The following is a 23,974-nucleotide window of genomic DNA, read 5'->3' as shown; positions in this document are numbered from 1 at the left end:
TATTTCGACTTAGTAATTACCGAAATACTAAGTCTTAATATTTCGATAAGCCATTATTTTTTTATACGTAATTCAGTATTTTTGACTCGCTGGATTGAATACTTCCCGCTTAAAAGTATCTTTTATCAATGCATGTGTATGCGTGTGTGTGTTGAGTCTTGAGACAGATACAAATCTGTCTCAAGTCTCAACACAGAATCCCAAGTCGGGCCAATAAAAAGTTATTTGGTTTTCTATCGAAAAATTACACTCAATAACAGCCCGGATTCTGAAAATTGGAAGTATGTAAAAACCCATGCCTTACAAAGCACGTAGAACCACTGCGCCTTAACTCTTTTCGGCCAGGTCGGATTTGCCGTGCCATCGGATTACACACACACATCTGCACTATAATGTGGCGGGTCTCTCTTGAGATTTGCCGCAGTCACAAGGGCGACATCATCAACATTATTATAGTATTTATTCCTCATATATATAAATGATTTGCCCTTTCTTGTTGGGAACAAACATGATATAGTATTGTTTGCTGATGATACCTCTTTGGTTTTTAAAATTAATAATAGGTGATAAACTCGAGATAGTATTGTTTGCTGATGATACTTCTTTAATTTTTAAAATAAAAAGACGTCTTTCAATATATGACGATGTGAACAATACTCTCTCTGAAATAGTAAATTGGTTTAGTGTTAATAATTTAATGTTAAATAGTAAAAAGACTAAATGTATTAAATTCACTACTCCCAATGTAAGATGTGTCAAAACGAGTGTACGTTTAAACGGGGAAGCATTAGATGTTTTAGAATCTACAGAGTTCCTTGGTATGACAATAGACTCTAAGCTCCAATGGGACCCCATATAAATAAATTGGCGAATAGACTTAGCTCTGCAGCCTATGCGGTAAAAAAAATTAGACTTTTGACTGATGTGGATACGGCACGCCTTGTGTACTTCAGTTATTTCCATAGTATAATGTCGTATGGCATCCTACTCTGGGGTAATGCAGCTGACATTAATACTATTTTTGTACTGCAGAAGAGGTTATAAATTGTACTATTCGTGCAATTTATAACCTGGTCCCAAAAGATTCGTTAAGAGGTAAATTTAAAGAAATTAAAATAATGACTGTCGCTTCTCAATTTGTTTTTGATAATGTTATGTATGTACGCAAAAACATAAATGATTTTCCCAGAAATTGTGACGTACATTCTATTAACACTAGGAACAAGAATAAACTTGTTACTCCAAGTACCCGATTACACAGGGTTAGTAACTCTTTTTTGGGGCAATGTATACGTTTTTACAACAGGATCCCAGAAAACGTTCAAAATTATTCAATTATAAAATTCAAAAGAGTCGTTAAAGAGCGTTTGTGTGCTAAAGGATATTACAACACTAATGACTTTTTAGTTGACTGCACACCTTGGGAATGAAATGTTCGCCTCCAGGCTGTTTCAAACAACTAAAATATACTTATCATTGTACCTACATGGAAAATGGTTAAAAAAAATGAAAAAAAATATATCCCGCTGAGTTTCTTTCGCCGGTTCTTCTCAGGTCCGAGGTGCTAAATTCCGAACCGGTGGTAGATTTTTGACAATCAATAAGCAAGTGCAAACACTTCTATATTGAATAAAGATTTTTGACTTTGACTTTGACTTTGAATAGGAAACAGGTACAGTATGACGATATAAACAATGCTATGTCTGATATAGTACACTGGTTTAGCGTAAATAATCTTAGGCTGAATAATAAAAAAACTAAAATTGTAAAATTTAGCACACACCAAACGTGCAAAATGTAAAACCCGATGTACTTATCAATGGGGAATCGATGGATCCAGTTGAAACAACTGAATTTCTTGGCCTTACTCTTGATGCCAAATTATAGTGGCACCTCCATATAAACGGATTGGCGCGTAGACTGAGTTCTGCGGCATTTGCGGTCAAAAAAATTAGATTATTTACCGATGTTGATACGGCTCGCCTAGTTTATTTCAGTTACTTTCACAGTATAATTTCCTACGGTATTATGCTTTGGGGTAACGCAGCCGCTATCCAAACTATATTTGTGCTGCAGAAGAGGGCTTTTCGCGCAATCTATAACCTAGGAGCCAAGGAATCTTTGAGGTATAAATTTAAAGAAATTAAGATATTGACTGTTGCTTCTCAATATATATTCTGTTCTCAATATATGTTTTGTATGTACGGAAAAATATTAATGTTTTTATGAGAAAATGTGATTCTCATAACGTTGGTACAAGGAACAAACACAATCTTGTTACTCCTGTTACTCGACTGCATAGAGTCAGTAACTCTTTTGTGGGGCAATGTATACGCTTCTACAACAGGATCCCAGAAAGCGTTCAAAATATTTCTGTTGCGAAATTTAAAAAAATTGTTAAGGAACGCTTGTGTGCGAAAGGTTACTATACAATTAGTGAGTTTATGTTTGATAGCACACCTTGGGAATGAAACGATCGCCTCCTGGCTGTTTCTACTCATATACAATTATGTATATAATATATAATTTGACGAAAAAAAAAAAAGAAGTCCCGCTGAGTTTCTTTCGCCGGTACTTCTCAGGTCAGGGTGTTTTCTTTTTCCGAACCGGTGGTAGTGTTTAATTTGACCATCAATAAGAAAGTGTAATACTTCTGTATTGAATAAAGGAATTTGAGTTTGAGTTTGAGTATGTGTCAATAATATTTGTTGTATCTATTGATGACCCACAATTCTTCATGACAGTTACGTTAATTCAGCCTAGATTAATCATGTCACTGAAATGTCTCTTAAATCAACTCAAACATCTGTTCTTCCTTGTAAGGTTATATCTTTAATTAAAAGACTGCTTATTTACCTGCTTCCATGATTGAAAGCCGTCTGTGAAGATGACTATTTTTTCAAGCTTTTATAAGCGAGATTTGTTATAATTTTAACGATCATGGAGGCATTCATTTTTAAGTTATTATCCGGATTTCTGCCTCGAGCTAACTATATGGTAGAAATATGAAAAGGTGGATTTTAAAGCAGTTTTCAAGAATATATTTAAAAAACCTTCCCATGCCTCGCGATAACTCATTTGGATAAGATTTTATGCTTCCCTGCAACCCTACAATAGCAGGTACTGCTTGGTTCCTATACAGACAAGCTATCTCTTGTCTTTTGTGTGGTGGCTACGCATAAACTCATTCAGTTAAGCAAATTTGTTAAATGTTTTATCAAATTTGAAAAAGGCCACGAACATCAATTCATTTTACATATATATTTGATAACTTCTTCTAGTAAATATAATAAAATTAATTTTAGAATACCTATACACGGCAATGTTCGTAATGACGAAAGCATCAACTATCCAAGCTGGCAAGGTTTCTAAGGTTAAATATAAAAAGTAATTCAGTTTTATAAATATTTTTTATTGGAGTATAAAAGAATACATTTAATTAAATAAAGTCGACAATACAGAACTATACCCTGATAAGAAGGGCAAGCTGGAAAATTCACTACAAAATACATAATCTCTAAATAATTAAAGATTTACATCGGATCTTTTACACATACTTTGAAACATATTTTAAGTCTTCATAAAGATAACATTAATAAAAGTTTATAACATATTTAATAAATATTAACTATTGAAATAAGTTGTAATTGCAAATAGGAATTATTTGTAGATTCTTACACATTGTTCTTTAGTACAGATATATTTAAAGGTAAGTTTATTTGAAATACTAATAACATGAATGAGAGAATACGAAATCATTTCGAACAAAAAAATAAAAATAGAGTAAAAGAATGTAATTGACTTAAGTAAGTTTTGCTACGAAATTTTTAACATTTTTTAAATACATTTGATTGTTATTTCTACTCGAGAATATTGCTTTTGTAAAAATACCTAAATCAAAATAATCGCTAAAAGATGTTAGGCAGTCTTTGGTAAAATGGTACACATATTCGAAATATTAGTATCTTGTGCAACAGACAAAGATTTTCCGAATAATTTTGTGCCCAAAATTTAAAGTACATATCATAACTGACGAATACAATTAAATGTACGCTTTATCAAATCTCGTAACACAATAAATGATTTTTGAATACTTTATTTAAAGATGTGTGTCCACTTCAGAACATATTTTTAACATGATTCTATCATTAATCAAAAAATGAATTTTCTGTAATGGAAGTACATAATAAAGTCAATTATAAAGAAATTAAATAATTTCAATTTCTATAAACAGATCACAACGTGCGACTCTAATAATTATTATAAGCTATTTCGAGCTGTGAAAAGCGAATTTACTAGCTATACTCGAGAAAGTGCAAAACGCGAGAGGTTCAAGTAGCCTAAGACGGTTAATATTACATTCAAGTCGTTGGACCTTTTAACATATGGGTCTCAATGACTATATACCGTCATCGAAGTGGACTTTTCCACGTTATCACAGCCACTGTACAACATGGCGTCCGTAGATTTGTACGGACTTGATTTTATAATTGACCCATCTATTTACTAAAGGGCTCAAAGGTTCATTTTCATTGATGCCTGGATTGTTTTTGATGAATTGCTTGGTTTCTCTTATCGCCTTATGGCATACGCACCAGAAACTCAGAATACTTTTTCTTTAAAGAATAAAATACATAATTTAATCATAAACATCATCATTGGTATCTTTCACCTGTTGACGAAGATGGGTTTTAAAAATCAGCTGAACGTGGTTCGCTTAGGAACTAAATAAATTCTATTCAACCACAATACTGAAACACTCGATGTAGTCTGCGGTACAAAAAACACTTTGACCAAAAAAATTATAAGAAATTATAGATTAATCGCAGTTAATTAAAGTTTTTTTATGCAAGCTGACCTCAAAAACTCATTTTAAATGGGCTAGTTCGCAAGTGTAATTAAATTGGTCATATTAATATACCAAAAAATATTTTCTCAATTTTCATAACTTAGCACATCTAAATTATGAAAATAGTAGTTTTTTACAATTTTCTCCTACAATTTAGTGTTAAGCTTGAATTAAATATTGGTACCACAATAGCCCAAGGGGTCAGAATAGACTTTGCGACTTTCAGACCGCTGATCAACCAACATATCATTGAGCTATTGGACTTGGATATGATTTTACTTTTTTTTTTTTAATAAAAAATCCATTCAAACCACCGCAGACCAAGAAAAAGCTACACAAAAATATTAATCTTAAATCTATATAAAGGACTGTCAGTCTATTTTGTGGAATTACTGCCAACTTTGTTTTTGATCCACTTGTTGGTGCGCGTCAAGATGTCCGGTTGCTGGGAAGGATCTTGCCAAGCTTCAAGATTAACCTTCCTGATTCCGTCGCAAGAAATGATAGGATTACTGCAACAACACAAAAACTTTATTTTTCACTGCTATTACCATAATGTGAGTAGCTGAGTTGACGCAGCGGTGAACACGTGAATCTTAACCAAAAATTACAGGCTCAAACCAGGGCAAGGTACTGCATATCCAATTACTTAATTTGTGTTTATGATAATCCATCTCGTGATTGGCTTTGAAGAAAAATATCGAGAGTATGTGAGAGTATGTGTCGAATGAAATTCTGCCACACATCGATCCACCCTAGCCCAGCAATAATGTACCACAGCTGAGCTAGAGTGGATAATTTAGCCTATAGGCTTATAAGCTGTCGTTTTAAGTGGTAGGTAGTAGATAATCAAACAATATTTTGGGGTTAATTATTCGATTATGGGTCAGAAAGACAGTTGCGGGAAGTAAGCCAGTAAAATAGTAAGTACTCACTCGGCGGAGGGCGGGCGGAACACGTCCCGCTGCAGCGCCGCGAGCGCGGTGTTGTCGCACAGCACGGCGCCCAGCGACGCGCGCCGCAGCTCCGCCAGCTGGCGCTTGCTGAAGCTGCCCGCCTCGTCCGCGTGCGAGTAGAAGTAACGGTCGCCGGCGCGCGTGCGACGCAGCTGCTCCCCTGCGAAATGACACGCCACGTTATCGATTTATACTCACTCATAATATATGACAACTAACCAACAAAACATGACTAACAGATACCTCCCACAGTAACGTGAAATCTAAATATATAAATGACAAACGATATTGCGTTTATATTGTTCGTATATAGAATATTCGTTCGCGTTAGCATACCAAACATTCAAAGAAAGTTATTTTTATAAAATCAAAAAACAAATAAATCTTGGTAACTTATTGCATTAACTACTACTACAAGTTTTCTTTTAATTTACAATAAAGGGAATAACAATAAAAATGTCATAGTGAATTCTAGTACAAAAATATTTGGCCAAACTTAAATGTTACAATATTTCTGGTAAGAGTGTACGTCAGTACCAGTTAAAACTGGTGATAATGATCCGAGTATAGATTTCAATTCATTGAAACTTACTTATCAAGCATGTAGTAGTTGGTCCGAGAAGAGATCCTTCTAGGGGAATCTCGGCCATTATTCCCACTACGAGATCTACGTCATTCGGGTTTTCATACAAGCGAGCTAAGGAATCCACCGTCTGAAATAAACAACACATTTGAATTAAATACATACACATTTAATTATTGCAATACAATTCATAAGTCTTAAAATAAAAGTGAAACTGAAGTTATAATAAAATATATGATTTGATATGATAATACAAAAAAACTACCTGGGCGGGCATGACATCTTTGAGATCGTCAAAAGTGGTGGGTAGCGGCAGTCCGCAGAGTGCGCGGTAGTGTGCGTAAGCGGGCAGACCGTGGTCCCGACCACGCTGGATGTCCACCGCCATCACATCTAAACCACCCAGCCAGCTGTGGCGGAGCTGAAACAATACAAAACGTTCATATAGGAAAAGTAGACTAGCAAATGGGCCTAATGTTTACTTTTGATGGATTAAAATTATTGTCTATGTCAAATATATGTTATATATTTGACATAGACAATAATTTTAATCCATCAAAAGTAAAAGTCAAGTCAAAAATCTTTATTCAATATAGAAGCGTTACACTTGCTTATTAAAAGTTAAAAGTCTACCACCGGTTCGGAAATAAGCACCTCGAACCTGTGAAGAACCGGCGAAAGTAACTTAGCGTGTTTTTTTTTTCAATAAATTTTAGTTAATTAAAACAGCCTGGTGGCGGCCAGATGGTCGCTACCAGGATTGAAGTGATTGAACACCTTGGGAATGAGATCATTCCCAAGGTGTTCAATCAACAAAGAAGTCATTCTTTCGTAACATTCCTTTATCATACAAACGCTTACGGACCAGTTTCAAATAATAATTTTAATTTATTCAAGAAAGAGTTTTGAGAGCTAAATTAGAACGCTGTCATATTAAATATAATACCTTGATCGCCTTTTGGTTTAGATTATAAAGATTATCGATGTAAATTTCAATTTAAAACTAACTTTAATGTGAATTATTTAAGATTGAAAGTTGAATGCAGCTATTATCTTTCGAAAACTCGTCCCAACAAGGTCACTCGTTAAAATACTTTCGAAAGACGACAATGTTTACCATTCAAAAGTTGTATATTGATAAACACATACTTTCTTTGCTTTCATAGTATGATATTCTACATTTTATTTAAATGTGAGCGACGAAATAAACTGAAATGTATATACTTAATGCAACAAATATTTAATTAATTAATATACGTAAGAAGTATTATTGAAGTATATAATTGTATAATATATTGGAGGTTACTTACTACCAATTGTTTTTTAACAATCCCAAAAACTAAATAACCTAGGATCTATATTTATTATAATTAATATTTTTTTTGTATTCATACATCAAAATTGTTTAGCTTGAACAATGTTGTAATCCAGTTAAAATATAAATTTTATGAAGCACTAACTATTAAAAATATTTAAAATTTATCGTCATTCTTTATATATTTTTACATTGAACTGTGTTTTTAAGTGTTTATATTTTATAATTTAATATAAGAACTGACGGGCTGATAAATAAGACATAAATTATACATCGCCAATTATGGCAACGCTGACGTTCAATTTCTTTCTTTTTCCGTAGTTATTTTAGGCGCGACGTTTTCAGTTTATTTTTGTTATTGTCTGACTTTGGTATTCTTATTCTTGATTAAGCCAGCTAATATAATCTTAACTAAAAAGTTATATCCATTGTCTATAAATACAATGACTCATTCAACCAATACGGAAGAGCAATATAAATTATTTATATTTAGCGATAACATAGCGGAGTAAGTTATACCTTTTTTCCCGCTGGAAAAACTCTATCTCACTGAAAGTAGGGAAGCGTATAGGGGATACGGGAATCGCTGGCGCGGAACACCCCCTAAATAACCAGCGGTACTCACTATAACTTGCACACGATCGCAGCGCACAATCATGCTGTACACTTTTACATCTGATAATCTCTACCTATACCAAAAAACCCCTTAAGAAAGATATTATAGATAAAGCAACTTACATCGTCATCATAGTTCAAGTCCAATCCTTGACTCTTCTGATTGACCATTCCTCTGAGTAGATTTTCTAGGCCCTTCTTCTGAGCAAGTAATTGTGGGTTGAAGTAGTTGTGTACGAGACGATGTGACGTCATATTGTTGTTCTCATCCAGCAACTCGATATCCTGATCGAGCAAACTGTTCACGAAGTGGAACGCGGCAGTCGCGAACGAGTTGGTGATAGTCGGATCAATGTCCGAATTATAACCGGAATCGTAACTATCGTAAAGTTCATCGAAAACTTTGCCTGAAACAATAAAAAAATGCAATATTTATTATTATTATTTATTTTTATTGTTAACAAAATATTAAATTCAATTCATATTTGGAATTTCATCAGTACTAATAGATCGTATTCCTCTATGTTCCGCATAAAACTACCGAAATAATCTGTTTCTCTTGGCAAAACAAACTCAACGGAAGAAAGAAAAATCTAACTACTCGTACTTTGTAACGCTTGATTATATTCGTATCAGCTATTCACAGGTCATTTCTAAATTCACAAACAAATTGTCACTTTATCGCAAACGAATCTAAACGCAATCGTTACCGTTTAGTCGCTTTCCTAATCTATAGTTTGATCATCCACTAATGATATAAAAGTTAACAATGACGGTTAGCTGACGTATGTTACTTACGAAGGATACCGTGATACGCTATTTTAATACGGATATCCCTTAAATGTTTTTTTTAAGTATTATAATTTATATTCTAATTAATCATTTTCTAATTATTGCTATCGTGTCCTGCGATGAGATTTTGTACTAACACAATATCTCTACCCTATTTAATATGAAAATATAATTTTATAGAACAACAAACAAAAGTTCTTTGAGCATTATTATTGTCTCACTTCGGAAAACAATCGGTTTTCGTTTAAAAGTATATCTTGTCATAACATGTTGACGCAAATTATTTTTTATAACTCATATATCTTATTACGTACGTTAATAAACAAGTTGTTCATATTATCAACAATAGTCTATGTTTACAAGTTAGTTTTTTTAGTGTGCAGCGAAGTGTGTCTGTAATGTATATTTGAAATTTAAGACTATATTGCTAGCTTATGTGCACTAATATTAACATTACAAACAAAGTCTATAAACGATGTAACATACATAATATTTTGTAATGTAAGTACTTAAGAATCCAATCACGCGGTATTTAAGTACGATCACGAGCTGAGCGAGTGAACGGCATCATGACTAGTAAATGCATGAAGTAAATGTACATAGTCATCTTAATTTACAAGGATTATCCTTAAATTGTAGTCATTATTTTCAAATGCGTAATATCCTTATGATTTAATCTGGGTATGTCTTTTCATTCAACTCTATTTAGATCTATTGAGAACTATTGAAGTAGTTTATAACTGATTTCAGATTTATATTTAAGTGATAAACAAAACGAATTATGTTCTTGAACGATATATTTTAACTTTTAGTAACTCACCAGTCAAAGCAGGTAGCCAATGCTTGAACGTAATGTGCTGCAGTTCAGCCACAACAATCCTTCTGGCCTCGTGGTACAATTTGTCAGAATTCCAACCGGGATTCAGATTAGCCAATGTTTTGGCGATACGGTTATGTTCTCTGACCCATAATGAGTGAAGGCTGGTCAATCCCGGATGCATGTTTGCACGAACATCCCCTACAAATAAATATTAAAATCTTAGGATATATTACGCTCAATTATATATTTATACCTTAATAAAACATCTACCATAAATTTTATTGCGTCGCAGACTGAAACCTATAGTTATGTTAAGTTTATGTAGATTTATATAGCTTATTTAGTATTTGATGATTCAACGTGAAATGTTACTAACAATACGTACAAACGAATGCAAACAAATGTAGCCTCATTAGGTCAAAAGTATACATTAATTCGATGCTGACCCTTAAGATTTTTTCGTACACGCCTCACACGAGCGTGTTATTTATATTAAATTATTATTTGAGTGTTTAGTCTATAGAGATGTAGAAATTTAATAATGCATAAATATATAATCTGTGCCTTAGTAAAGAGTATTACTAGTATATATTTAAAGTTGTAGTTTAAAATGCTATCAATAAAATAGAACTCAAATAGGAAACACTTTCTGAGCAGTGGTTAGAATGCGTTCATCTTAACCGATGATCGTGGGTACTAACCCAGGCAAGCACCACCGAATTTGTACATATTTATAATTCAAGTAATCTCGGCGATGAAAGAAACCTGTATGTGTCTAATTTCAATGAAATACTGCCACATGAATATCCACAAACCAGCATTGGAGCAGCGTGGTGGAATAAGCTCCATACCCTTTCCTCAAAGGGAGAAGAGTTACTTAAGGAAAATTTTCAAATCTTACCAGTATTGAAGCAGGTATCAGAATCAGTATTGACGAGGCATTTTTCTGTTGGGTTTGTTGATAAAGGCAGTAACTCCTCATTGTCAACTGTGCTTGTCTTCAAAAGACCACCTGTCTTTTCGCGTAATGCTGCGGCGTCACGACTGTTCGAGCCGTAGATATGAGAGCCATCCATAAAATGAGTTGCTTGGTTCATCTATGGACAAATTTAGAAATACATTAAAATCTTTAATAAATACAAAAACTCATCTTATAGCTAATCTTGCAGTTATACGAAATATATTCAATAGAGTTCTACCACGAAATACATAGTATTGTTGTTTACAGTGACATATCATAGTAACATTGGTTTTTTTTAGAATCAGTGATAATCATTGTATGTGCACGAGAAGTAAGGATAAGCTTATAACGCCAAGTTACCGACTCCGCAAAGTCAATAAATCCGTTTCTATAATCAGAAATACCAGAGTACGTCATATAGTTTTACATGTTTCGATGCTTCCCTGACTTGACTATTTTTTTTTAAATAAAGTAATTATTTTTTAAATAGTAATTCATCTTCGAGCTTCATGTACCTACATATATAAATATTTAGTTACTTAATTATTTAATTCACTACGAAAATATAAGAAATATTAAAAGTGTAAACAATATGCCACTAATGCAAACCAAAAGTAGACGTTACACATTTCTAAATATAACCACGCATTCTGGGTTACGTGGTGTATAGTCAGTTCTCTTATGTTGTTATTATTATCGAGTTAAATCGAGAAAATATCGATATATGAGTTTGATCTGAGCCTTCATGCAAGGTTGATAAACAAGGTCGAAATATAATCGTGAAATGTATTCAACTACAATTATTGTAAGAAATTAAATAACTCGATAACAATTGATCGTAAATTATCTAACCGATAATATCTAACAAAAATGTTTATTATTAAAGTATATTATGTTTTTATGAAACTTACTACGAAGGTAACTATTAAGAAAATATTTCATACATTATACTTTGAAATGTTATTAAAATAATCCAATTTAAAATTCGAAACAAAGAAAATATTTTAAAATCGCATTATAATTCAAAGGTCACGCTCACAAAACAGTTACAACAATATAGTTATTCGTTTATTCATCATTAAAAACGTAATCTGAGCTGTTCTCTGTTTTTAAATATCTCAAATTATAACAAAATATGAATTACTTAAACAATTTATAGGTCGTATATCGTCAACGAGTGCAAGCTAATAAACAAGTATATTATACGCCTATCGTAATAATATTAAGATAATTTCCATTATGATAGTATGATATTTAACATGAACTAACAAACTTATCAATAATTTTAAAGAACACCAATTAATTAAATTACTTATAACGAGTTACGTAAAACATAGTTAGGTATACGATAGATTTTACGTAACATATTAGTAAATATGTAGCCAGTTACTTAGCGGTTGAATTTCATATGCAACCTTGAAACGTTTAATTGTTATTGTTTGTACTGCGCTTTAGTTACTTGTATCCGTATTTAGAATGAAAAAGACGTAACTAAAATAAGCTTTTGTTTAACATCGCCTGCAATACATGAAGTCGTTTAGGTCTAATCTTGCTACTGAATTATAAGCCAATTAAATTCAATGAATTGATCTAAATAATAATGCTTAATCAGATGTACTCTGTACTTGTGTCAGATAAAATTAGTCACGAGTTACTTTTTGTATATCGAAGCTGGAATGTAACATTATATAAAATACATAATTGTAAGGCAAGAGAACAAACGAGTTTAAAGTTATATTTAGAATGACTGGTTGGCGCCTAGAACCTCTTCTATTTTTTGTTATCCTTTTGCATCGTAAAGTTTATTTTTAGTTTATTTACCTTTAACTGCATTCTTGTATAACCTTAGTTACCTTAGTGACTAAGATTATACAATACAAAATGTAATTCGATCTCATTAACAAGTATGAAATAAAAAACATAACATTATTAACAACCCGCAACAGTAAACAACACTATGATTATTTTACCAAACTGTATTGATGTCGTCCACAATATATCTTATCCAATGTATTCTATCCCTACTAATAAAAACGAGATAGCAATATGTTTCTTCATAAAACTATTTTTTTTAATGTTACAGGTAAGTGAACGAAAAAATAGCCATCTGATGGAAAGTCACCACTGCCCATAGATAATGGCGCCACCAACCTTGGGAACCTTTGGGTCCCTTGTACCTATAGTTACACTGGCTCATTCACCCTTCAAACCTGAACACAACGATACTGAGTAATATTGTTTGGCGGTAGAATATCTGATAAGTAGGTACTCATGGGATAACCCAGACGGGCTTACACAAAGCCCTACTAACAGGAAAATAACTAAATTATGATCGACGTTTTAATTAAATAAACATATAATAAATATGATAAAATTAATATTTATTGCTGTCTTTACTCGTAATTGTCTCACACACACTAAGACATCTTGTAAGTACGAACCTTACTCACTCATATTAATGCAGTCCGACTATAATTTAACCAAGAAGGCGTCTTCATGAGTGAATAGATGTATACACAGATTATGTACAAACAATCAACACCAGTATCTTATCGTTAGTTGAAAGTACGCTGAAGACAATTATGTAAATCCATAATTTAATTATGTTAATTTAATAAATATGTTTTTCCTACAGTACATAATGAAATTGATACGTTGTTTGCAAGTCAATCGATACATAGAAATGAATTCAAAAGGTTAAATTATACCGATCTATCTTTATTGTTTTATTGATGTCAATAGAACTCGTTAAAGTAACGTATTCGCATCTTTCAATAAAATTCGTTTTAAAACACAAATCAATAGATGGAATCAATGGAAAATTTTTAGTCCTTCAATATAAATATTGAGGTCAATGTACGTTTTATGTATTTTTATACAAAAATTGCCACAATTAAATACAATATATTTTACAATAATTCTTCACATTTTAATAATGAAATTCAGCAAAAAGTTAGTTGGAGTGCTGTATTAGATATATTTTATGCCTCGTGTCAGCAATTTACTATAGAAATATAAATGAAAACGAAATGTTCATTGCCACAATTAATATTTATGTATTCTAGAATATTTATGCAAAATATACACGCACCTTAATTAATTATATCAATATAATTATGTATTATTGACTTTTAAAATATTAAAGCTTCTTATATCTTATCAACTCTAACAATAACTATGTAAGTAAATATTCATGTTGGTGGTTAACACGAGATGGTTATTCAAAAATAACAAAACCTACATATTTAATTTCGTACTTAGCATCTGTATATTGCGTTTAACAAGACAATTCAAATGTTTTCGTTTTTATATTTTTACTTTCGAAACATAAATTTTTGTCACTAAAATTATTTCATTTAAAAATGAGTAAGGCTTATACGGAACGCGACTTACATGGCGACACTGGCTGATTGGTACTGGTTGGTTTGACCCAATTATTTCCGAAACTACCAATGAAATGATTTGAATAGTTCTTTAGATATATTTCGTTACAGTTTACGCATAATTTCAAAGATCAAGAGAAATGGAAATAACTACGAACTCACCTGTTCCGCAGCTCCAAAAGTACAGTCACCGCGGTAAGTGGTAACGGATCTCGTGTAGTCCAAACAAGTCACGTATTTTTTGCCATATATGGGGTCATCGCTGGACACTGAGATTGGCATGCAGCTAGGATGCAAGTAGCGAGGCGCCAAGTTGTAACCATCATTATCACAACAGCGAATAGGCTGGTTGGTGTGAACTGTTAAAGACGACACACTTTTGTAAAAACATATGCTAAACTTGTTGAAGAATTTATTCTATTATGAAATATCTCAAAATAAAGAATTATTTATAACCATATAATTTAATACTCTAAACAAAATGTTCAAGTGTTTGTTTTTTTTTTCGATAAGTTTGTTGTGTTTTTATCATCGTAATGTCGATGCTAAATTCTAATTTCAAATGATGTTTTTCACTGTCTTTTAATAGCATTCAAAATATTGTTCAAATACATTATAACGAAACCTGATAACTTTATAGAACTCACTTGTTTTGCGGACAGGAGTATGAACCAAGTCGTGGAAAATGAATTGACTCCACAGAGGCAAAATAATTGTCTTCTTGCTGTCGGGAACATCCATATTATCTCCTAATACTACGCTTACTAACCGAGCTGAAGGTAAATCTTTATGGCTAATGGCGCGACGAGGCTACGATAAGAAAAATACGTTAATTAAAATTGCTTTAAAATTGAAACAACCTCTTATATTAAACAAAGGTTACAAATATTTTATATGTTAACCTAAGTGACTTACTTCTTCAATGCCATCGGCGTATCTTGGATGCAGGAGACGCTTGTAACCAGTCAGGGCCTGGCCCCACGAAGATCTTACGGGATTATTACAAGAGCCATCAAACATGCGGTACTTAGATGACATTTTATTCTTCGGACACGTAAATCGTTCCAACTGTGCGCATTCAGGTCCATATTCACTTTCACGTAAGTTTAACGTACTTATAAAACTCGCACACTCGTCGGGTGCCAAGCCGTATCTAAATGAACACATCAAAATATAAATCAATGTAGACATTTCAATGTTTGATATAAACTGATATGACTTTTGGACGACCAAAACCGAAATTCATCTACTGTTCACGATTTTACAAAATCTTTTTACTATTATTTTAATGTCTACAAAAAATATCGCTTTTTCTTTATCATATATTTTTAAATTATTTTTTAACCTTAATCACTTTCCGCGGTTACTGTACTTTTAGAACGAATGCAGATAAATTTAAAATAATAAAATACTTAGTTTCGTTACAACTGACTTCTTTTCTTACCTTGTACATTTAGTCCAAACCAAATTTTGCGATGCTTTTGATATAATCATAGATGATTTCTCATACTTCATTGCATCATTTGATGGTAAACCGTGTATAGAAAGTCCTTGCGCTGCAGATCCTGATTGCGGCTTAATCCCTGCCCAATTTAAGTTTTGCTCCAAACGTTCAAGCATCGAAACTGATAGTTTACTTATGGTAATTGACTTATTTGTATGTTCAGTAGTCACATGAGGTAGCTTCTTAAGCATTTGGGCGCTAGGAAACGGGAAGTCATACATAGGTGGTGGATGAATTATATCTGTAAAAATAATATTAATAAAATATGTACCAAAACAATGCGTGGTATTTAACAAGTTCGAATATGTTGTGAAACATACCTGTGGTCACAATTAAGTTGAGTGGGTAAGGAGCAACATGACTTCCGAACGAAACCCCTGCCCACAAAACTACACCAAGTAGCACCATCTTCATCATTTCCTCCAATATACTGAAACGACGTGTAATATTTACTATAATGAATTATATCTTAACATTAGAATATTTTCACTAATAATATTCGTTTGTCAAGTATAAAGCACGAACAATAACTGATCAATAATTACGGCTACGAGGAGTTTATATGAAGATCTACATTATTAGAGGTTATCTATCGAGACCCTTGATACTGTGACCTCAAGATTGGCCGCAAACATGTGTCGTCACGATTTAGCAGAATCTTGGACGTATGGGACGAGCCCCCGGATGTAATTAATAAATAATTACAAGAAGACACAACAAATCTAGTTGCATTTCTATTTAGAACAGTTTTATCTTTATTTAATGTACTCTAATAAACTGTAAACAAAGTTGTTGTCCATTGATTACACTTCAAAAAGTGCGTGTTCATTATTTATTGTACTCGTGCAAGTAATTATACATCTTAATATGTTAATTGAATGAACCATTAATTTGGTATAACATTTTCGTACGAGATAGTACAATAGACTTTGGAGTCTTAAATATTATACAATAACGTATTATAATGATCGGTCTCATTTTAGCGAAGTTTAATGAGCAGCGCGTAACTGACACAACTTTAAGTCGTCGTAAATAGCTAAGTATTATATTGTTAAATCAAAATATATGTGAAATTAATTTTGAAAATAACTTACTTAAATAGGTAAGTACCTAAATATATTTAGTTTTTTATTTTTTTTATTTCCTACGTATTGCAGATAAATGTTTGTGTGTGTGATAATTAAAAACAAATTTTTAAATTCATAATAAACATTTGATATTTTAAATAGAAATATCTATAGATATCAATATAATATTATTAAAACAATAATATTATATTAAAATTTTTACTAACTCTACATAAATATGAATTCTCGTATTTTAAATGGGTTTCGCTTATCTGTCAAAATTAAAAAATAATTGCTATTTGCTATGTATGTATATTTATATAATTTTTGTAATTCTCTGTCCGAAGTCATTGGCACTGAAATTCATAAGCCGACTTTCACAAACTTTGGAGTATGGAAATTAAATTATATCATTATCCATATATCTGGTATTACCATGTATGTGCATCTTTATATACATGCTATTCATATATCTTTTAAATAAAACTACAGCATCTTAATAAAATTTTAACACAGACTGATTGACTGCCGAACTGGAAGGATTGTTCTAGAATAGATAGAAGTATAAAATCTAACAAACAAGTTTCTTATAAAAGTGAGTAGGTACTGAAAGGGTTTTCGAAAACTCATCATCTAAGGAGATTTAAAGGGTATTAAATTATAAACGCATGAAATTACTTCATTTTCGTAATAAGATATATTAAAATTGAGCACTTGCTTGTGCACAAAAGTCAAATCTTGATGAGCGTTTCTCCATCATTCAAAGACAAACATAAATATAAAAGTTAGTATTGACATTCAACACTTCCATACTTCTGTTTATAAATAAAAGTAAATTGTTTAAGCGTTTTTAAACGTTCAATGCTTCTTCAATGTTTTTGTTTTACACCCACTTTATAAATAGCACCGAAAAGTGTCGTGTTATGAGATTTGTCTTTTTAAAGTTGAGCGACATTTTTAGCTTTGCCGTTTCATAGATTCAAGTTATTTGTAAAAAATACATTGTTAAAGAAGACATATTATTCGATACAAGATTATATAGATGATAAAAGAGCGTGAAGTTAAGCTTGTTGACTTCCAGGCAGGAGACATAACATACATGTATAATTGTATTTAACTAACTTTACTGTATTTTTAGACATTTTAAAGAGTAACTACTGAGTTTCTTCGCCGGTTCTTCTACTCTCCGAACCGGTGGTAGCTTTACTTTAAATAGTTTGTTAAATGACGATTCAAAAGTGCTTTTAAAAGCCTACTTGAATAAAGTATATTTTGATTTGATTTGATTTGATTTGATTTGATTTGATTTGAAAGACTTCAATTTTATTTGATATAGTTTTTATATGACAATAACTCATTAGAGTTATTGACATATCAAAACGAATCCCAAAGGATTATTATATTTATTATGTCTTCAAAAAATTACAAAATAAAAATGATTTATGCCGTGGCCTGTTCAGGGCCTGGCGCCAAAGAGGACAATATCAATCTTTACTTTTAGTCATCGCAATAGAAACAATGAACATAGTTTGGTTTTATATAACATATGGCTTTCTGCGAAACTATGCTATGCCGTTTTATAATATTTAAATAATTTGGCATATAGTAAAATCTGATTAAAATTACTCAAATACTAAAAGGGCGAAATTACGGCCCTTTTAGTACTTGAACAAAAACATTTTAAAAAATGCAACGGACACGTTGTTTACCAGGTCGATACTAAATACTACTAATACAAGTATGTTACTAGAAAATTACATGGAATCAATCATTATATGTGTTTATTATCATTTGAGAAAACAATAATTAATTTGAATGTTGACGATATATTATGAATCATCATAATAAATAGTTTTATTATTAACTAGAAGTATTGCTCTGATGAGTTTCCTTAGTTTCCCATTTTAACAATACGTCATGATACTTTTGAATGTAATGAAATTTCGTCATGATACCTGGAATTACCTGTAATAAGCTTATCAGCGCCGCAAATGAGTAAATAGGTATCAACAAAATACATATTTATTAAGTAAATAATTTAAAAATCAAATTAAAAGATAGATATTGTAAAATTATAGATTGAAAGTTTGTAAATCGAAGTGGAATTATATCGGGGTTGTATTAAATTTTAAACTAATTAGATACCGCTTAAGCTGCCCTTACGGACAACTTAATAAACATTAAACAATTTTAATGCTTATTTGTTAAACTAGGTTATATGTTCATAAAGAAAAATGTCATTTATAATTTCTAATTTTGTACCTGTATAATTTTTATTTAAGATTTTTACATAAGTTTTTTTTCCAAATAATAAATGTATGTTAATAAATAAATTATGAAAATAAGATGCGTCGTTTTTTAAGGCAGTGCTTTTTAGGTACCTACTTTAGCATTTTATATTAAAGCTTGATTAAACGCAAAGTTCATTCAAACATCTAGCATTCTTAGAATTTCGCAACCTGGATGAACAGTAAGATCAATTCCTATCACTATTTGATCATTTAAAAGAAAGGCTAAAAGCTCGAAGTTGAAAATAAAACCTCCTTGGTGCTGCACATCTATAAGAAAAGAAGAAAGTAATCGCTTGGGTCCTACAATTTCTCCAAGTCATCTAATGATTGACAGAAGGTTTTAATCTTTTTTTGTAGCGGATTGCTAATGTGGCTAAGACGGCTTATGGCTAATGTGGCTGAACTTCATTCAATACCATGAAAGTTTCCTCACGATGGTTTTCTTCAGCCCCCATCACGATAAACATTATTATTGCGAATTGGTTGCGGTTGACCATTTGGCACCCATTATGATTATGTTCCAAGTTTTATTAACTAAGCCAACTCAGCCTCTTATTTAAATTAAATCTAAATAATTCCCTAAAGACAGGAAGGCAACTCGTTCCGTGTTTGGATATTTGAATCGAATGTTTACTTTTTTGAAATCAGATTTCACTATTTGAATATGACACTTGGGCATTCGCAGACATGATGTTTTGTAAACAAAATAATTGTATACAAATACTATCAAAACAAATCACAGAGTCGATATACTTATGATAAGAATAAGAAAGCGAGAAATGTCGTCTCACTTACGTGGAATGTTCCCCACAACCGTCGCATTCCGATTTCCTTCTAGAACATTTCTCTGGTAACCTATCCTTAACATCAGCGTTCAACATCGACTTTCCTTCAATGATCCGTTTAAACAACATAATAGTAAAAGCAGTATTTGCTGTTTGCGACAATTGTCACGTTTGTGGCGAATATTTGATTTGTTTAACACGATTGACGATGACACTTGCTCGAAGGAACGCTGTTCCATTAGATTGGCAAAAGAGCCAATTTCACTTCTACTGCTGAACAGGCACTGGATTATATTATGCTTCGCTCAGTTGTGCGCACTGCGCAGTCGAGCGCTTCTTTACCCCACCTCACCCCACACTTCTCAAATGTAACTCTAGCCACAGACTATGTAACAAAGCAATCTAAAAAAAAATAAAAATAACAACCACTAAAGTAAACAATAACTGACTCTTATATCGTATTTTATTTAAAAATAGAAGGTATTTATACATTAAATACTAACGATTGAACCTTCTATTTTAGCAATAAACAAATATCTCTTCTTAAATTCAAAATATAATATACGATTAAGATACTGTTAAATTTACTCTGTGGCTAATCTTACTATAAGAGTCTTTATATATGTGCATTATAATAACAATTATTTAAAAAATTAAGGTTTTATTTTTCCTGTATTAATATAAGTTTAAAAACTGCATATACATCTATAACCATAAAACTTTATTGCCTCCCTTTGATACTGTTCCTACTACACATCATTATTTAATACTGATTAGCGAAAATTTTTAATTTTTAATTTACTGCACTAAGCTGATTTACTGTTATTGTACTATAATATATGAAAAGAAATTATCAAAGCTCTGAGTAAGTTTTTTCTTTTATTTTAAAACAACAATATTGGTTTGTAATAAATTATTGCACAGTAATAAAGACTCATAAGCACGTGGTCGGTGCATGCAAACAGCGTGGCCGGCACCCTTCTCCCCGCCCGTTCTACAAGCCTGCGCTATCACGCGCACGCTGCATGCAAAAGCCGGTTTGAATTGACGACATTCGTCATTAACAATCCTCGTTTGCAATGTTACGAGTGAATATTTATGTAAACTTCTCTTACAGTTACATACAGAAAAACTATTTAGTACGTATATTGTTGTAATATTTCTAGCTAAATTGATGTTATACTACCCTTGCAGAAACATTACTCATATTTCATATTATAGTTAGAAAGATATAATTATTGGTTTTATATATTATGTATATTGTATAGTTTTAGTAACATATTATTAAATATTTTCAATGACTATTTATGTTAATATTCCCGTTTTTATCGTGAACAATGACGAATTCCTATATAAATTTTCATCCCCAATTTTACCTTCTTATGAGATGAGTTTTCGAAAAAACTTTAACGACTGATCTTTATTGGGCAATACAAGCTTAAATACCGATTTGCATATTTTAAACATTAAAAAAGGGTGATCTAAACTTTTACGCCCAATTTCACCCTTTTTTGAGAAAAATGCTGCAATATGTATTTTATTTAAAAATAGTAGCCTAAAACTCATATTTCAAACATAAAGGCGATCTTGTATACATTCTTACACAACTAATTCATCTTCTTGCTGTATTAAAAAATATATGCATAATATTATATGCAGGTATCTTTAACTTTATTTTTAAATGTACAGTTTATCCTCAAGACCTATGACAGTGCTGCCAACGTGATAATAATATCACGTTGGTAGTACTACAGTAAGTTTAAGAAATATTTTTTTATAGAATCCAATTAGAACAAATATAACTTTTTATTTTAGCAAAATAATTTGTACATATAATAAAGCTACTTAATAACATATTTTATTTTTGTAAAACACAAATTTTATTGAAACTGTCCCAATTTTAGTTATTTGCAACAGCATATTTTGACAGCTGTCAGAACCTTCATTTAGAAAATAAGTATTAGAGGAGTTTTATAAATGCAAACAATAAATAAAACTTGCATAATTTAACAATTTTCTACGAATAAGTTACAATATAATTGTAGAATATACCATTTAAACTATGGCGTCTCATTTAAGCACTAAAGACCGACTACTATCGTTAATAGATGACATGGAACTAATTGCAAAGTATGTTATAAGTAAAATTACCTGTTTACTGGATTTAATATAAAACTGTTGCATTTATTATATTTTATACTGTATTGCAAACAATGTAACTATTCCAGAGAAATAATTGAAGTATCAATAGCTCCAAAGTCACAAAAGTTATCAGCGGCAGATCACGCACAATTAACTGATTTACTACTATGTAAAGACGCAGAATTAAAGAAGACGCTAGATTTAGCAGATGAACAGGCTAAAATACAACAAAAGATGAATGATCTTAAAGCTGAAGTTGACAATAAGGTTTCTATAATTGCATGCCTAGTGAGTTTATTTTGTCAATTTCTAAATCATTTAATTACAAGTGAGTAAATTTTAGGATCAGGATATTCACCACTTACAAAGGCAGTTAAAAGATGCAGAGCAAATTTTAGCTACATCATTGTATCAAGCAAGGCAAAAGCTTGCCTCAATTGTCAAATCAAGGAAGAGACCTGTTCCTTCTGAGGAGTTAATCAAATTTGCACACAGGTAAAAACTTGCTGATACTGCACTTCTGTGTAATTAGATTGTGTTAAAAGTAATCCAGTAATGTTTATTTGAGATTATTATAAGAGAAAAAAATACATATTTTAATAAATAAATATTTTAGACAGATACTTGCATGTAAAATGCAACATAATTATTAAAAACTGTAAGTAATAAAAATGTACTCACTTAAACAATAATAAACATTTAACCCAAAACAGGATAAGTGCATCAAATGCTGTCAGTGCACCTCTGTCGTGGCAGCCAGGAGATCCTAGACGTCCTTATCCAACAGATCTAGAGATGAGACTGGGAATGCTAGGTCGCCTCTGTGACTTACCACTGAATGGTCACACTCCCTCTACACTGAACGAGTTACATCGAATAACTACTGGAGGAGGTAATATTTCATTATTCTTACTCATTCAGATAAAATTCTTATGTTAATGTTTTCCCTTAATTATAGTTACGTAATCTACTAAATACTGATAACTTCCTTGTTAAGGCTATGTGGTCACTTTGGTCATAGTTCATCTGCTTTGCTTGGAAATTTTCTTGACTAAGACAAATTCCTTCTTATTTATTCCTATATATGAATAGTAACTATATTTATTATGTTGAATATATAGGTTTTAATTATTATGTTATTACTAATGATTTAGAAATTAATAATCTCCGATCTTGTATTGTTGAAACAATTTGCATAAGTTTCATAAACCTATATAAATATATTATTTATAAATATTCAATAATTTTCTGAATTATTTATGTATATTTTAAAGGTATATATATAAACAGATTGTTTAATTTGAGAGATACATAATGAAATTTTATTATAGTTCCAGCATCAGCTACTAATCAGTTCACATGGCATCCGTCAGGGGAGCTGCACATGTCAGTTGGTGGCGGTAATTCTGTTGCTATAGATGGACGTAGTAAAGATGCACCAACACAGGAAGATGTCGAAGTTATGTCAACAGACTCAAGTTCTAGCTCAAGCAGTGACTCACAATAGCTTTGCGGTCAATAATGCACACGCGATTAGACAATCAAAGTTTGGTCAATCAATCAAATAGTGTTTTATCTGTTGGTTATTAATTTTCCATTTAAAAAAACAATCCTAAATTGAATAGTCATCATGACTGATTCTTTGTTGGAGTTCTGTGAAAAGATTTCGAACTATTTAATATGTTATAGCCAGTTGCAATATATACATTATGTATATATGAATGATTGTATGAAATATGTAAAATGTGAAGTGCTCCACTTTAGCTACATTAAGACTGTCTTTTTAATACAATTAGTAATAAGTGAAAAATATATCTATACAAAATCATTATTTTGTTTTCATTTTTAAACTTCTTATTTTTTTAATATAAATATTAAAGAATTACTTAAGTGACAAAGTAATTATCCAAT

The 23,974-nt window shown here is 31.5% G+C and overlaps 2 protein-coding genes across 3 annotated transcripts; one reads left to right on the top strand and one right to left on the bottom strand.

Moving 5' to 3' along the window:
* Positions 1-5,067: 5,067 nt before the first annotated feature.
* LOC125067471 (peroxidase-like) lies at positions 5,068-22,828 on the bottom strand. 2 transcript variants are annotated; one of them, XM_047676120.1, is made up of 13 exons: positions 22,745-22,828; positions 16,099-16,208; positions 15,719-16,019; positions 15,190-15,427; positions 14,922-15,084; positions 14,437-14,633; positions 10,832-11,027; positions 9,931-10,128; positions 8,442-8,725; positions 6,654-6,809; positions 6,398-6,518; positions 5,785-5,965; positions 5,068-5,361 (listed from the first exon to the last, which is right to left on the bottom strand). In XM_047676120.1, the coding sequence occupies exons 2-13, from the start codon at positions 16,193-16,195 to the stop codon at positions 5,226-5,228; spliced, it is 2,268 nt and encodes a 755-aa protein (XP_047532076.1). In that variant the 5' UTR covers positions 16,196-16,208; positions 22,745-22,828; the 3' UTR covers positions 5,068-5,225. The 2 variants fall into 2 exon arrangements, with proteins under 2 accessions (XP_047532076.1, XP_047532074.1); XM_047676118.1 differs by lacking the exon at positions 22,745-22,828 and adding an exon at positions 19,932-20,223.
* Positions 21,860-23,865, top strand: LOC125067472 (mediator of RNA polymerase II transcription subunit 4). The gene is made up of 5 exons (XM_047676121.1): positions 21,860-22,051; positions 22,150-22,330; positions 22,407-22,558; positions 22,777-22,955; positions 23,395-23,865. The coding sequence occupies exons 1-5, from the start codon at positions 21,984-21,986 to the stop codon at positions 23,568-23,570; spliced, it is 756 nt and encodes a 251-aa protein (XP_047532077.1). The 5' UTR covers positions 21,860-21,983; the 3' UTR covers positions 23,571-23,865.
* The last annotated feature ends 109 nt before the right edge of the window (positions 23,866-23,974 follow it).

The sequence above is a fragment of the Vanessa atalanta genome, chromosome 11 (genome assembly GCF_905147765.1).
Source record: "Vanessa atalanta chromosome 11, ilVanAtal1.2, whole genome shotgun sequence".
NCBI classification, from domain to species: Eukaryota; Metazoa; Arthropoda; class Insecta; order Lepidoptera; family Nymphalidae; genus Vanessa; species Vanessa atalanta.
Note: the sequence above shows the minus strand (reverse complement) of the source record. Positions and strands in the feature narration are given on the sequence as shown.